Source organism: Canis lupus (genome assembly GCF_048164855.1).
Source record: "Canis lupus baileyi chromosome 36 unlocalized genomic scaffold, mCanLup2.hap1 SUPER_36_unloc_1, whole genome shotgun sequence".
Lineage (NCBI taxonomy): Eukaryota > Metazoa > Chordata > Mammalia > Carnivora > Canidae > Canis > Canis lupus.
The window spans coordinates 240259-254885 of NW_027326453.1; the positions used below are offsets into that span (position 1 = coordinate 240259).

At 41.7% G+C, this 14627-nt stretch overlaps 1 protein-coding gene and 1 non-coding gene across 6 annotated transcripts in view; both read left to right on the forward strand.

Annotated features, from left to right (window-relative positions):
• Positions 1 to 4863: 4863 nt before the first annotated feature.
• LOC140629670 (nucleolar protein 58) overlaps positions 4864 to 14627 on the forward strand; it is a 31788-nt gene continuing 22024 nt past the window's right edge. For 2 of the 5 annotated variants that reach the window (XM_072819207.1, XM_072819205.1), the window contains exons 1-2: positions 4897 to 5143; positions 13474 to 13550. Coding sequence is in view for 3 of the 5 variants with exons in the window: in XM_072819205.1 (XP_072675306.1) it covers positions 13481 to 13550 (70 nt within the window). In the remaining 2 variants the exon portion in view is untranslated. Of the gene's footprint in view, positions 5144 to 13473; positions 13551 to 14627 lie in introns of all 5 variants that reach the window. The other 3 variants (XM_072819206.1, XM_072819203.1, XM_072819204.1) reach the window with 3 other exon arrangements.
• LOC140629673 (small nucleolar RNA SNORD70) lies at positions 14294 to 14382 on the forward strand. The gene has a single exon (XR_012027500.1). It is a non-coding gene; the product is annotated as a small nucleolar RNA SNORD70 (small nucleolar RNA).

The following is a 14627-nucleotide window of genomic DNA, read 5'->3' on the forward strand; positions in this document are numbered from 1 at the left end:
AGGAACTAATAGAAATATATGCTCTTCTTGATTTATATTGGGTCTACAGTACACAGGGCAAATAAGGGAAAGACATTAAGATTTTCATTCAGGGAGTACCTGGGTGGCTCAGTCAGTTAAATGTCTGCCTTCAGCTCAGGTCATGATCCCAGGGTCTTAGGTTTGAGTCCCATGTTAGGCTCCTTGCTCAGTTGAGCCTACTTCTCCCTCTCTCTCCACAGCTCCGCCTGCTTGTTCTCTCTCCCTCTCTCTGTCAAATAAATAAAATCTTAAAAAAAAAAAAAGATTTTCACTTGGGGCACCTGGCTGGTTCAGTCAGTACAGCAGGTGACTACAGCATGTGACTCCTAATTTCGGGGTGGTGAGTTCAAGCCCCACTTTCAGTGTAGAGATTACTTAAAAATAAAAAAATATTTTTAAAAGATTTTATTTATTTATTCATGGGAGACACACACAGAGAGAGGCAGAAACATAGGCAGAGGGAGAAGCAGATTCCCTGCGGGGAGCCCAATGTGGGACTGGATCTCAGGTCTCCAGGATCACGCCCTGAGTCGAAGGCAGATGCTAAACCACTGAGCCACCCAGGCGTTCAAAAATAAAATATATAAAAGAAAGAAAATATTGGGATGGTTGGGTGGTTCAGTGGTTGAGCATCTGCCTTCGGCTCAGGGTACGACACTGGGGTCCTGGGATCAAATCCTACATCGGGCTCCCCGCAGGGAATCTGCTTCTCCCTCTGCCTATGTCTCTGCCTCTCTCTGTGTGTGTCTCTCATGAATAAATATATAAAATCTTAAAAAAAAGAAAAGATTTTCCTTCAGGTACAGTCCTAAGGTACTCATCTGATGGCAAGAAGTCCTCAGAAAATGCCAGACTGGAGAGAGCAACAATAGGATCATGAAAGGAAATCATCCTGTATACATTTGCATGAGCCAGACTGAGTAGGAAAGCATGGTTGTTTAGAAAATATGGCTGAGATGTCAGCCTGTTTCCAACCCATGTCCTAACTGCCTCTCTTTCCTCCAAGTACCCACAGTCTCTGGAAGGAGAGGACTTTGTCAAAAAGAAAAACGTCTCCCAAAAGAACAGGTTAAGAAGCACAAAAGCTGCTTGCCTACTACGTGGAGAAGAACAAGAATCCCTGAAGGTGGTGTCATACAGAAAATGGGCAGTGGTATGGGCAGGACCTGTGTTCATTAAGGGGCAGCAGTCAACAACAGAAAGAGGGCACCACTAGCAGACACCAGAGCAAGAGAATGCAGAGCGACAGGTGGCAGCTCAGCAATTCTGCGATAGAGACAATCTCTATGGCTCATCCTCTGGGGATTCCTAAAGGAATCCATAAAGGAGGTTGTGTGATCTTGGCTTAACTTCTTTGAAAAGGCAAATTAAAGTAATAATAAGAGTACCTATTGCCTAAGTTTGTTGTGATAATTACATTGTATGATGAGCACTGAAAACAAATATTGTTACATCGATAAAAACCTTAATTTTAAATGGGGTTATTTATTAGTCACTCCAATACTGCCATACTGGTCATATTAGTCATACTGCTCTGAGAACATACCAGGCACAATCCTGCTTTGGTATCTTTGAGTAAACTGTTCTCTTTGCCTGAAATACCTTTCCTCTAGATATCATGAGAGCTGGCTACCTGAAGTCACTTACTCAAATGTCACCTCAATGAGGCCTTTCTTGACCAACCAGGAATTTCTTATTCTCCTATTCTGCTTTATTTTTCTCTGTAGCATTGAGTACTCTCTAATATACTGGGTATTTATTTTATTTCCCCTTATTAGAATATAAGTTCAATGAAGTATGGAGATTAAAAAAATGAAGTATGGAGGTTTTTCCATGTTTTGTTCATCGGTATGTCCTTAGTGCCTGTAAGAATGCCTGACAGAGGGGTGCCTGGGTGGCTCAGTCGGTTAAGCGTCTACCTTTGGTTCAGGTCACGATCAAGGGGTCTTGGGATTGAGCTCTGCACTGGGCTCCCCACTCAGTGGGTAATCTGCTTCTCCCTCTGCCCTTCTCCCCCCTACTTCCTGCTTGTGCTCTCTGCTCTCTCTCAAATAAATAAGTTAAATATTTTTATTTTTTAAAGATTATATTTATTTATTCATGAGAGACACAGAGAGGGGCAGAGACACAGGCAGAGGAAGGAGAAGCAGGCTCCATGCAGGAGCCAAATGTGGGACTCGATCCTGGAACCCTAGGATCACATCCTGAGCCAAAGGCAGATGCTCAACCACTGAGCCACCCAGGTGTCCCTAAATAAAAATTTTTAAAAATTAAAAAAAATGCCTGACAGAGTAAACACTCATATTTGTTGACTACATAAAAGATGTTCACTACTTGAACGACATGAAAGATCCAAAACATTTCCATCTGTTTATTACAGGCACATGGGGATCTCTGAACACAAGGATACCTTTCCTAATATCAGTTGGTCCCAAAAAGTACAAGGAGCCTCCATTAGCACCCTCAAATAATTTAATTCCATTATTCATTCAAATCGTTCATTTACTCATCACTATTCATATTTATGGAATCCCTACATAACGTGCCAGATACTAGCTTGGTACTGGGCCTCCAGTGAACTTCCATGGAGCTTATATTCTAGCTAGGTCAGGCATGGGGCTAGAGGGTGGGGAGAGAACAAAATAACGATGTTTCTTTGTCATTCCACCATGTTAAGTCACTACTAAAGTTATAAACCCTTCTTCTGGGTTATCTATACTCTACCATAGTCTCCTCCTCATACTTCTTTGTACTATCTCCCCTTGACCTAGTACTTTGTTTAATGAAGTATTGAATTTCTTATTTTTCTCTTGCAACAGGGAATTTTCAGACAATTACTGTATTTGGACAAGATCCAAATCCAGAGTCATCTCTGAACCCCTGACTAATGCATCACTGAGCTGATTATATAAATGGCAATGTGCAAAGACAACTTCTTGGAGAAGCCACAGTAAAGAGGTTTCTCATTGAATAAGTGGTTTCGTTTCTCTTTGAGTAAAGCATGGAGGCTTTACATGCAGGGAAAATAATTTTACTTCCTGCAAACATTCATTCATTACATTGTTAAGAATTACTTAATGAGGGGCACCTGGGTGGCTCAGTTGGTTAAGCACCCAACTCTTGATTTTGGCTCAGGTCATGATCTCAGGTTCCTGAGAGCTCCACCACATCAGACTCCAGGGCTCTGTGCCTCCTGCTTGAGACTCTTTCTCTCTCTGCCTCTCTCTCTCCCTGCACACAAGAGTGTACATGCACTCCCATTCTCTCAAAATAAATTAAGTCTTTAAAAAAATTTAATGAGATCCTATTTCATGATCAGCACATGATGCCCTATACAGATACAATTAAGTGTAAGATACAGAATGCACTTTCTAGCAGATGGCACTTCAGTTAAGAAAACTAGACAGAGGCACCTGCCTGGCTCAGTGGATTTAACATGTGACTTTTGATTCTGGAGTTGTAGGCTTGAGCCCCACCTTGGATGTAGAGATTATTTAAAAAAAAATAAAATTAAAAAATAAAACTAGATCCAAAAAGAGATATATATTATGAAATGATATAATACCACTAACAGACCCAGTGCTTCTACTTCACCCACTCTTCCTTTCCCAATCAAGCCATTTTGGTTTCTTTTTTTTTTTTTTTTTTTTAAGATTTCTATTTATTCATTCATGAGAGACGAGAGAGAGAGAGAGAGAGAGAGAGAGAGAGAGAGAGAAGCAGGCTCCATGCAGGGAGCCCGATGTGGGACCCGATCCCCGGTCTCCAGGATCGCGCCCTGGGCTGAAGGCGGCGCTAAACGGCTGAGCCACCCGGGCTGCCCCATTTTGGTTTCTCTTGCCTCCCTGACCACACTGAATCTTATGGGTATAATCAACCATGCTCGTGTCTGTACCCTAGATTCCCCAATCCCTTGATTCCCCTCCCCCCTCATCTTTTCTGCTATTCAGTCCAGGATTTTCATTCCTCTTGATTCTAGGTTGCAGAGCCGCTTGGAGGAGGAAAAAAAAAAAGAAAAAATCAAGTTACTTAGTGTTCCAAAACTTTCCGCAAATTGCAACCTAATGTTTACAGCCATCGGCATATAAGGCCTGGAACGTGAGGAAGGAAATTTCACTCCTAAAAAAAGTCAGACTTGTGGACTAACAGAGGTTTTTAAATCCGTCACTCAAACTGAAAGGTCCCAGAAAAGCAACTTCCGCTAAGTCTAAATGCCTATACCCTGGAATCACTGTAACAAAAAACGGGAGAGGTCTGGGCAGCCCGGGTGGCCCAGAGGTTTAGCCCAGGGCGTGACCCCGGAGACCCGGGGGTCGAGTCCCGCGTCGGGCTCCCTGCACCGAGCCTGCTCCTCTGCCTGTGTCTCTGCCTCTCTGTGTCTCATGAATAAATAAATAAAATCTTAAAAAAAAAAAAAAAAAAAAACGGGAGAGGTCTGCATATACGTGAAAGACACCTGTGCTAAGAATCAGTTCGGCCGGGCGTGCTCGCGTAGACCGGGACGGTCCCGCGGCCGCCCGAGAGCCTCGCTTCAAGGCAGCGCTCTCCAGGTGTTAAGCGGCTGGCATTTCCCAATTCCAGACGCCTGGGGCAAACGGACGGAGACGGCTCCGCATTTCTCTCAAGATAAAATATATCACCTATAGGAACTTCAAAAATAGTAAAAAGCGACCTTCTTCCCTATTGGGTTTCAGCGCAGCTCACCGCTTAAAATCTCGCTTTAGTCCAAAGAAATCTCGCGACACTTTCTTTCTCTTTCTCGCTCTTTTTTTTCCCCTCCCCTCTCCCCCTCCCATCACCCACCCGGTTGGCGGGAACATACCGGAAGCGACGGCATGCTGCCTGTCGGAAGTGACGTCGGATCCCAGGAGCCTTGGAGAAGGAGAAGCGCGTTGAAACATTCTACACACAGTCGGTTGGAACGGTCAGGCAACGTGGTCCGGTTCTGCGAGCAGGCGCGCGCGTTTGTGCCTGGCCTGCTGCGGCCTTGCAGGCCTTTGGGGGCCGCAAGTTTGGTTTCTTTTCACGGGTGTAAGAGCACGCGGCGGGCCGCGCAGTGCCCTGACCCGGCCTCAGCATGCTGGTGCTGTTTGAGACGTCCGTGGGCTACGCCATCTTTAAGGTAAGTTGCAGATTGAACCGTTGGAGAGGCGAGGCTGGTGTTGGGCAGGCGAGGACGGGGAGAGACGTAAGGGGAGGGCGACAGTGCTCGGGATCCTGCGGGAGCCGTTTGTGTCCCCCTGCTCTAAAGTCAGGGGAAGGCTGTGGGCCTGGGAGACGCGTGTTCCGGTGAACACGTGGCCGCGCCAGGTTCTGTTGAGAGGATTCGGCCGGCGAGAGAGGAGGGCAGGGGTCTTACCGATTTCACAGGTAAAGGTAAGGAACTTGAGGTTTATTCTGAGTGGTTTTAAGAACCGATTGAAAGGTTTTAAGGAGAGGAACGACCTGATCTAAAGTCTTTTAATGAAGTTGCTTTCCCGCGTGGAGAATATATGTTACAAGAAGCCAGAAAGGAACCAGGTATGTTTTTTGCCTTAATCTAGGTAAGATGAAAGTGCTTGGATTCAGGTTAGTATGTCGAGAAGCAAATGCCAGGGGAAATTTAGAAGGTAGAACTGGTGGCATTGGGCCGATGAAGACTGTGGGTTTGGGATTAAGTGGGTACGCGATGGTGGAGAAGAGAAGAAAAACGGGAGTGTTTTTTTGTTTTGTTTTGTTTTGTTTTGTCTTGTTTTTTTCCGGGCGGGGGTTGGGGGAGCAGATACTGAAAAGGTCCAATGTTGCTGTGAAACGTGGAGCGTCTGTGAGATGTGGAAGTGCCCTCCTCATTTTAAGTTTAAGACCTAAGGGAGAAATCTATGCCTGTGGTCATCAGTTTGAGATTTGTCTTAATAGGGAAAATCTGAAATTTAAAGATTATCAGCACGGAGCTGGTTAAACAATGGGACTTTCTTGAGATGTTCCAAAGTTGAGGTAAACTGAATGCTATCCATGCCATGCAGTCTTCTGACCTCTACAAATGTAGGAACAAAACCCAGAATTTTCGTATATGTGCTGATATTAGGGTAAAAATGCTGGGTAACGTGTATAGTACGGTTATGTATGTGCCATGAGTGCAGAAAATCTGGAATCAGCATTCCAAAGTGTTGATTTCGAGGAGCTTTTGACCTTTTTTTTTTTAGATTTTTTTTCAGACATTGAAAATACAGTTCCATTTGCACTTGTTAATGTTAATATTAAGTGATAAAGTCATAAAAGCCAAAAGCTGGTTTTGCTTATTTTTTTCTCATTGGGGTTGTCTGCAATTGGGGAGTAGTAGAAATTTTAAGGGACTGTAAAAGGCTTTAGATCTTCGGAGTGTGTCTGTTTTACTTTTAAAGATTTTATTTATTTATTCATGAGAGGCAGAGACACAGGCAGAGGGAGAAGCAGGCTCCGTGCAGGGAGCCCAATATGGGGCTCAATCCTGGATCTCCAGGACCATACCCGGAGCCGGAGGCAGCAGCTCAACCTCTGAGCCACCCAGGTGTCCCATCTTTTTCTAAATTGTTAAGTAGAATTTTGCACATGCCCCCAAATTTTCTTAGCTAACATGGTCTATCATATTTTGAATTACTGTATATGGTTGAATTTCAGGTAAATAGATGTTAGGTATACTGCTCTGCACTAAGAGGGAGGCGCAACTGCACAGTCCACTGGTTGCCTCTGATGGTGGGAGGGAATTGGCTTAGCAGTTGTCTGGTTTCTAGGCCTAGGTCATAAAATATTCATTTCTCTTGATGAATTACTTATTTCTTTTAATGAAGAGTATTCTCCATAAAAATAAGTCAGGTATTCTGTCGGTTTTTTAACGCTATTCATTTGCAAATTACTGTTCACATTATTAAATTGTGGTTTATGGTTTATGTAGCATAATGGAGAAGTAACTAAAGGACTAAATATATGGAAATAATGATTCAGTTCCAAATATTTCAATTCATAGCCATTATTGTTAGTAAAGTAGACATAGAGTATGTTCTGGAATTGGTAGTGGTTGCACAATTGTGAAAATATACTAAAAAGTAAGTTGTACACTTTATTTTTTTTTAAATTTTTATTTATTTATGATAGTCACACAGACAGAGAGAGAGAGAGGCAGAGACATAGGCAGAGGGAGAAGCAGGCTCCATGCACCGGGAGCCCGACGTGGGATTTGATCCCGGGTCTCCAGGATCGCGCCCTGGGCCAAAGGCAGGCGCCAAACCGCTGCGCCACCCAGGGATCCCTGTAAAAGAATTATTGAATGTTAACAAGGTTATATATGAATCCAAAGACAATACTAAAGGAACTATTTCCATTTTTAGAATATTGTAAAAACTCAACCTGTGTGCCTTGTGTCATGTGGCATACATAGTAAGACTAAAGGCATGTCTTTTATTACTTATCCCAGGCCTTCTGTAGCTGTGCTACCCAATATGATTGCCACTACCCACGTACAACTATTTAGCATTTGAAATTTGGTTGGTAAAGCTCTGGAAACGAATTCTTAGTTTTAATTCATTTAAATTTTAATAGTTACAGTGTGTAGTGCAGCTGCGCAGTGTAGTGTTGTGTTCATTTCCTTAGGGCCTGGAGGAAGAGATTTTTTTTGTGTATACCAGAGTTTCTATATTGATTACTGAGCAGTATGTTTTTCCAGCTTCATTTATTGGGTATCTTACATACTGTATAACTCACCTATTGTAAATACAGTTTGATACATTTTAGTAAAATTTATACAACTGTGCAAGTTGCAATCCAGTTTTAGAATACCTTCAAAAGTTACCTTTTGGCTATTTGCAGGTTAGTCAGACCCAGTTATATAGGCAGCCACTGTCTGTATTATTTTGTCATTTCTAGAAATTTCATGTAAATGGAGTAATACATTTTTTTGTGTCTGGCTTTTTTCACTTGGCATGCTTTTGAAGCTAACCTACATTGTGTGTATCAATTTGTTCCTTTTTGAATAATTCACATTTGAGGGACACCTGGGTGGCTCTGGTTTAGGGGGTGATCCCAGGGTCCTGGATCGAGTCCCATATCAGGGACTCCCTCTGCCTGTGTCTCTGCCTCTCTCTCCGTGTCTCTCATGAATAAATAAAATAAATAAAATATTAAAAAAAAAATAATTCACATTTGAAACTATTGAAAATCATCCTGTAAAACAACTCACAAGTTTCATGAAACAGTATTTACCCATTTTGTTTGTGGAGTAAAACTAAAAAAAGGTAGCGTGGAATGCTTAAATAAAACAGAGAATCTCAAAGTAACCAAGTGAAAATTAGGGACAGTCACTTCTGTCTTTGTTTTTTAAAGATTTTATTTACTCATGAGAGACAGAGAGGCAGAGGGAGAAGGCAGCCCCCCACCCCCACCCCCTGAGCCTGAGGCGCCACTCAATCCCCGAGTCCGGGATAACAACCTGAGCTGAAGGCAGATGCTCAACCACTGAGCCACCCAACTTCCCCAGGACAGTCACTTTTGATGTAGTGTGCACTTTCTTGTTTATAAATTTCATGCCTGTCTGGAATAAAGGAGAATATTCTAGGACTATCAGGCATGTCGTGGGATGCATTTATGTTAGTGTTTTACTCTTTAATGTAAAAAATTTCAAAGACAAGTGGAAGATTATAAAGAACCTCCATGTACACCATCATTCAACTTCAGCAGGCCCATATTGTGGGCCATCTCTCTCCCACTCCCCTTCCCACATTGTTTTGAAGCAAATTCTGCATAATAAGTAGGTGTCGTGAGCATGCTAAGAAGGTGCACACACAACTTGTGTCTTTCCACAATGTCAGCTTTTATCCCCCCACAATGTCAGCTTTATTCTGTTTCAAAGCAAGGTTAATATAATTGTAACGCAGGATTCCAAACTGACATTTCACTACCTGTTTAACTTTGCTTCTTACACATCACAGAGAGCTAAGCACAAGACCCTTTAACACAACAAACGAGATAGAACAAGAACAAAGGTGATAGAAAATTAATGCAGTCTTCAGTTGCACAGGTGAAATTGGGCCTGGGTCTGTTCAGGGTCAGCTCATGGTACTAGTTGATTATTATGTTCAGAGGTCGGTTGAGGTAGCTACGGTGGCAGCTGCCTTTTTGATGTGGTCAGATGTAAAACGGTTGGCTTTACGAAGGTCTTGACAGTTTGCTGCAAAAATCTTTCATTTTATTTATTTATTTTTTAATTTTTTAAATTTATTTATGATAGTCACACACACACAGAGAGAGGCAGAGACACAGGCAGAGGGAGAAGCAGGCTCCATGCACCGGGAGCCCGATGTGGGGTTTGATCCCGGGTCTCCAGGATCGCGCCCTAGGCCAAAGGCAGGCGCTAAAACCGCTGCGCCACCCAGGAATCCCAAAATCTTTCATTTTAAAAGAGATTTAAAGGACGCCAGGTGGCTCAGCAGTTGAGCGGCTGCCTTCGGTCCAGGGTGTGGTCCTGGAGTCCTGGGATTGAGTGTCACATTGAGCTCTCTGCAGGAGCCTGCCTCTCACTCTGCCTGTGTCTCTGCCTCTCTCTCTCTGTGTCTCTCATGAAGAAATAAATAAAGTCTTTAAAACTAGCATACCATAATGGTAAAGATTTTATTTTTATCTTTTTTTATTTATTTATTTATTTATTTATTTATTTATTTATTTATTTATTTATTTATTTATTTATTTATTTATTTATGATAGTCACAGAGAGAGGCAGAGACACAGGCAGAGGGAGAAGCAGGCTCCATGCACCGGGAGCCCGATGTGGGATTCGATCCCGGGTCTCCAGGATGGCGCCCTGGGCCAAAGGCAGGTGCTAAACTGTGCCACCCAGGGATCCCTGGTAAAGATTTTATTTTATTTTTTTTAATTTTTATTTATTTATGATAGTCACACACAGAAAGAGAGAGAGAGAGGCAGAGACATAGGCAGAGGGAGAAGCAGGCTCCACGCACCGGGAGCCGGACGTGTGATTTGATCCCGGGTCCCCAGGATCGCGCCCTGGGCCAAAGGCAGGCGCTAAACCTCTGCGCCACCCAGGGATCCCCCTGGTAAAGATTTTAATGGCAATAACTCTATCCTCTCTATTTGGAAGTGGAAATAATTCCATCTTGATCTAAAATGGTAAAACTTGAGATGGACTTCATACAAATGTTTTTAGATTTCTCTGTGTGAAAATAATGCCTAAAATTTAAGGTGTATTTTTAAGGAAATATAGAAGTTATTTCTAATTTTATTTTATTCAGACTATCTTAATTAGTAATGTTCTCTTCAATATGTGACAGCACAATTGGGAACATAGAATAGCAGGGTTTTATTTGCCATAACAGTCTTTGGAGTACCTTTGAGTGGTCATGAATGTTTTCATCATATTTCCTTTGTTACTTTAAAAATGTTGATAATATTTCTTGAATATACCGATTGTAACCCAAATGTTATCTTCAAATATACTTGCTTTTCTACCAGGAAAAAATGTAAATTTTACTCATGAGTCATGTCCTCTGTTTGATACATATCCTCTCAATAGTTCCTGAACTTTGGGTATGGCTAGTCACATTATCTGAACAAACTATTTCCAAAAGTCAGGACTATTTTATAAACCTCCTTTATCAGAAAATACCTGAATTAATGTTTCAGTGCATTTATGAGATTTATTGGAATATCTTCTAATCCTAAAGTTCTTATAATAGGCAGAATAAACTGTTAGAGGCTTGTAATTTTTTGTAGGTGTGTAAAGATTTTTTTAGTAAACTCCACACCCAACATGGAGCTTGAATTTACAGCCCCGAGATCGAGTCTCATACTCCTATCAACTGAGCCAGCCAGGTGCCTCAGCTTGTAGTGTTGTTTTTTGTTGTTGTTGTTGTTTATAAAGATTTTATTTATATATTCATTCATGAGAGACACAGAAAGAGAGGCAGAGGGAGAAGCAGGCTCCATGCAGGGAGCCTGACGTGGGACTCCATCCTGGGTCCACAGGATCAGGCCCTGGGCTGAAGGCAGTACTAAACCACTGAGCCACCCCGGGCTGCCCCGTTTTTTTTTTAAGAATTCATTCATTCATTCATTCATGAGAAACACAGAGAGAGGAGAGACAGAGACAGACACAGACACAGGCAGAGGGAGAAGCAGGCTCCCTGCAAGGAGCCCGATGTGGGACTCGATCCTGAAACCCTGGGATCACGCCCTGAGCCAAAGGCAGATGCTCAACCACTGAGCCACCCAGGTGTCCCCAGCTTATAGTTTTTTAGTATAAAACACTGTGCTTTGGGATCATTTACAGCTCTTACTTTGGTTTGTAAGTTTTTCAGTTGTTTATTTTGACCAAGTTTTCAAGTTCTGTAAATATATCAATTCAGCTGTGTGATTAAATTTAAACACAAAAAATCCTAAAAATCATCTTGCTACACTTGTCTGACAAAAATTAAGTGCAATTTGCAGTGTTGTATTATGTTTTACCACAAAAATACATATCTGAGTGTAACTGGGCAATAAATTGTACTGTGTAAATATTGTGATGATACGGATTTGATGAAATGTTTATTAGTATAGTTTTAAAATTACCAGCTGGGTCTTTCCCCCCATAAGAAGACATACATAATATTTGTATGCACTTTATTTCACTAAATGTAATAGACTGTTATTTTACACGTTAATTAAATCAATTGTAAGGCATCTCAAGTTCAAGGATGTTAAAAATGAGGGAAATGCATTTTAGGCTTGATTCTACCCTATGTTATACTTGGGCACTTGACCTACTACACTGAGTATTGAAGAAAGTATAGGGAAATAAGTTTTATTGACTATTTAGGTGAAACTAACAGGCTCTCTTGAAGGCAAATTGTTAGCATGTCTCGTGTAAAGTAATGCATTTCCTATGTGATCAATTAACTCTACTTCCAGTAAGTTATGTCCTATAGAAATATAACATATAGGGATCCCTGGGTGGCGCAGCGGTTTGGCGCCTGCCTTTGGCCCAGGGCGCGATCCTGGAGACCTGGGATCGAATCCCACATCGGGCTCCCGGTGCTTGGAGCCTGCTTCTCCCTCTGCCTGTGTCTCTGCCTCTCTCTTTCTCTCCGTGTGACTATCATGAATAAATAAATTAAAAAAAAAAAAAAAAAGAAATATAACATATGTACATACACATCTGATTTTGAAGGAGAATAAGGAAAGATGTTTAGAGTAGAAAAACCCTAAACGTCTATAAGGGCATAAAATGATGGTATATTCATACAATGCAATTCTAGGTTGTTAAGACCTAGAATTGAGTCCATGTTATGCTAAATGGTATAGTGTGATTCCTAAAAGTATGCATAAATAAAATGTTAAGACTGTCAAAAAGCCTTGAAGAATATATATTACCTAAATGTGGACTGTTTAATGGATTTTTTTTTAAGATTTTATTTATTTATTCATGAGACACACAGAGAGAAGCAGAGACATAGGCAGAGGGAGAAGCAGGCTCCATGCAGGGAGCCCGACGTGGGACTCGATCCCGGGTCTCCAGCATCGCGCCCTGGGCTGAAGGCAGCGCTAAACAGCTGAGCCACCTGGGCTGCCCCTGTTTCATGGATTTAAAGAGCCCCCCCCCCCTTTTTTTCTTTGCATGATAAGTTTTAACAGGATATGTCTTAAAATTGATGGTATCTTGGTTTTAGAATCCATAATACATCCACCTTAGGATAATTGTATCAGTAAATAAAACTTATTCCTTATTCTTGAAAATAGGCAAATAAAGTCTTTTGATGTTTAATAAATATATGCTTTGTGAAGGGGTTAGTATCTCCTTCAAAGTAGGAAGTTTTCAACAAAGACTTCAACTTAATTCCATCCAGGGACGCCCCAGTGGCTTGTTGCCTCTGCCTTTGGCTCAAGGCGTGATCCTGGAGACCCCGGAGTCCCCGGATCGAGTCCCACATTGGGCTCCCTGCATGGAGCCTGCTTCTCTCTCTGCCTGTATCTCTGCCTCTCTCTCTCTCTCTCTCTCTCTCATAAAAAAAAAAATAAAATCTTTTTTTTTTTTTTTAAGCATTTTATTTTATTTATTCATGAGAGACAGAGAGAGAGAGAGAGAGAGAGAGAGGAAAAGCAGAGACATAGGCAGAGGGAGAAGCAGACTCCATGCAGGGAGCCTGATGTGGGACTCGATCCGGATCTCCAGGATTAGGCCCTGGGCTGAAGGCAGCGCTAAACCGCTGAGCCACCAGGGCTGCCCAGTAAATAAAATCTTTAAAAAAAAAATCCATCCAGTTATTAAATGGACTTCTTGAGCTACTAATTTGACCAAAACTGTATGGTAAGAAAACTGATTTGTTATCTCAATGACAAAAACAGCTTCCACCACTCTCATTTTACATATGCAATTGTACTTGAAGTGTGTAGTTAAATGTATGCCTAAGCTATGCCACTTAAATAAAATTATTTAAATATTTGTTACAGGTTTTGAATGAGAAGAAACTTCAAGAGGTTGATAGTTTGTGGAAAGAATTTGAAACTCCAGAGAAAGCAAATAAAATGTAAGCCACCTTGAAACAAAAAATTTAGCAGTTAATGTTTAGTTGGTGTTTGTTTTTGGTCGTGGTGTTTTTAAGATTTTATTTATTTTAGAGAGTAAATGGAGGGAGGAGCAGAGGGAGAAGGACAAGCAGCCTATGGTGAACAGTCTGACATGGGGCCTGATCCCAGGGCTCTTGAGATCATGTCGTGAGCCGAAGTCAGGGGTCAGATGCTTAATGTAGTGGGCCATCCAGGCGCCCCTGTTGTTTTAAGTAATGACTATACCCAATGTAGGGCTTGAACTCATGACCCCTAAGATCAAGAGTCACGTGTTCTACTCACTAAGCCAGCCAGGGGCCCCAAGTAGTGGAATTGTTGAATAAATTGTAGTATATCTATAGATATCTTACTGACTTGGGGAGAGGTCAGTGGCATACCGAGAAAACCATGCTTCAGAATGATATGTATAATGTGCTCCCATTTTTGCAGCGTTCTTATATATGTGTGCATTTATGGAAACCTAGGGAGAGATGAGCAAATGCCACTTCAGAAGGGTGGGGGTGGGAGGTGAGGCAGAGTAAGATGAAATTACTGCTTTTCCTACCATCTTTGCCTTGTTAAGTGTGTATTTAAGGGATCCACCAGGGTTTTATTCCCTGGCAAGTAAGAAAACTGGCCTTAAAACAATACTACTTTAGACAAAATAGAAGACTGGTTTTTCTTTATCAAGGGCTGTATGCTTCAATTGGCTGAGTTACCCTGATTCATTGTTGTCAATGATGTATTCTTGTTGGAACTGAATATAAATGATCTAACTCAAATATTCGTCACTACCACTGAGACAACAATGAGTTATGAATTAATCATATATATTTATTTCAATATAAAATGTTGCTTTGCACATACCTTTAATGGGGAGGAGGTATAAAATAAGGGTAACAAATTAGATTTGATGATAAGTTTTTTTTTTTAAGATTTTATTTATTCATGAGAGATACACAGAGAGAGGCAGAGACACAGGCAGAGGGAGAAGCAGGCTTCTCACAGGGAGCCCGATGTGGGACTTGATCCCAGACCCCCAGGATCACACCCTTGGC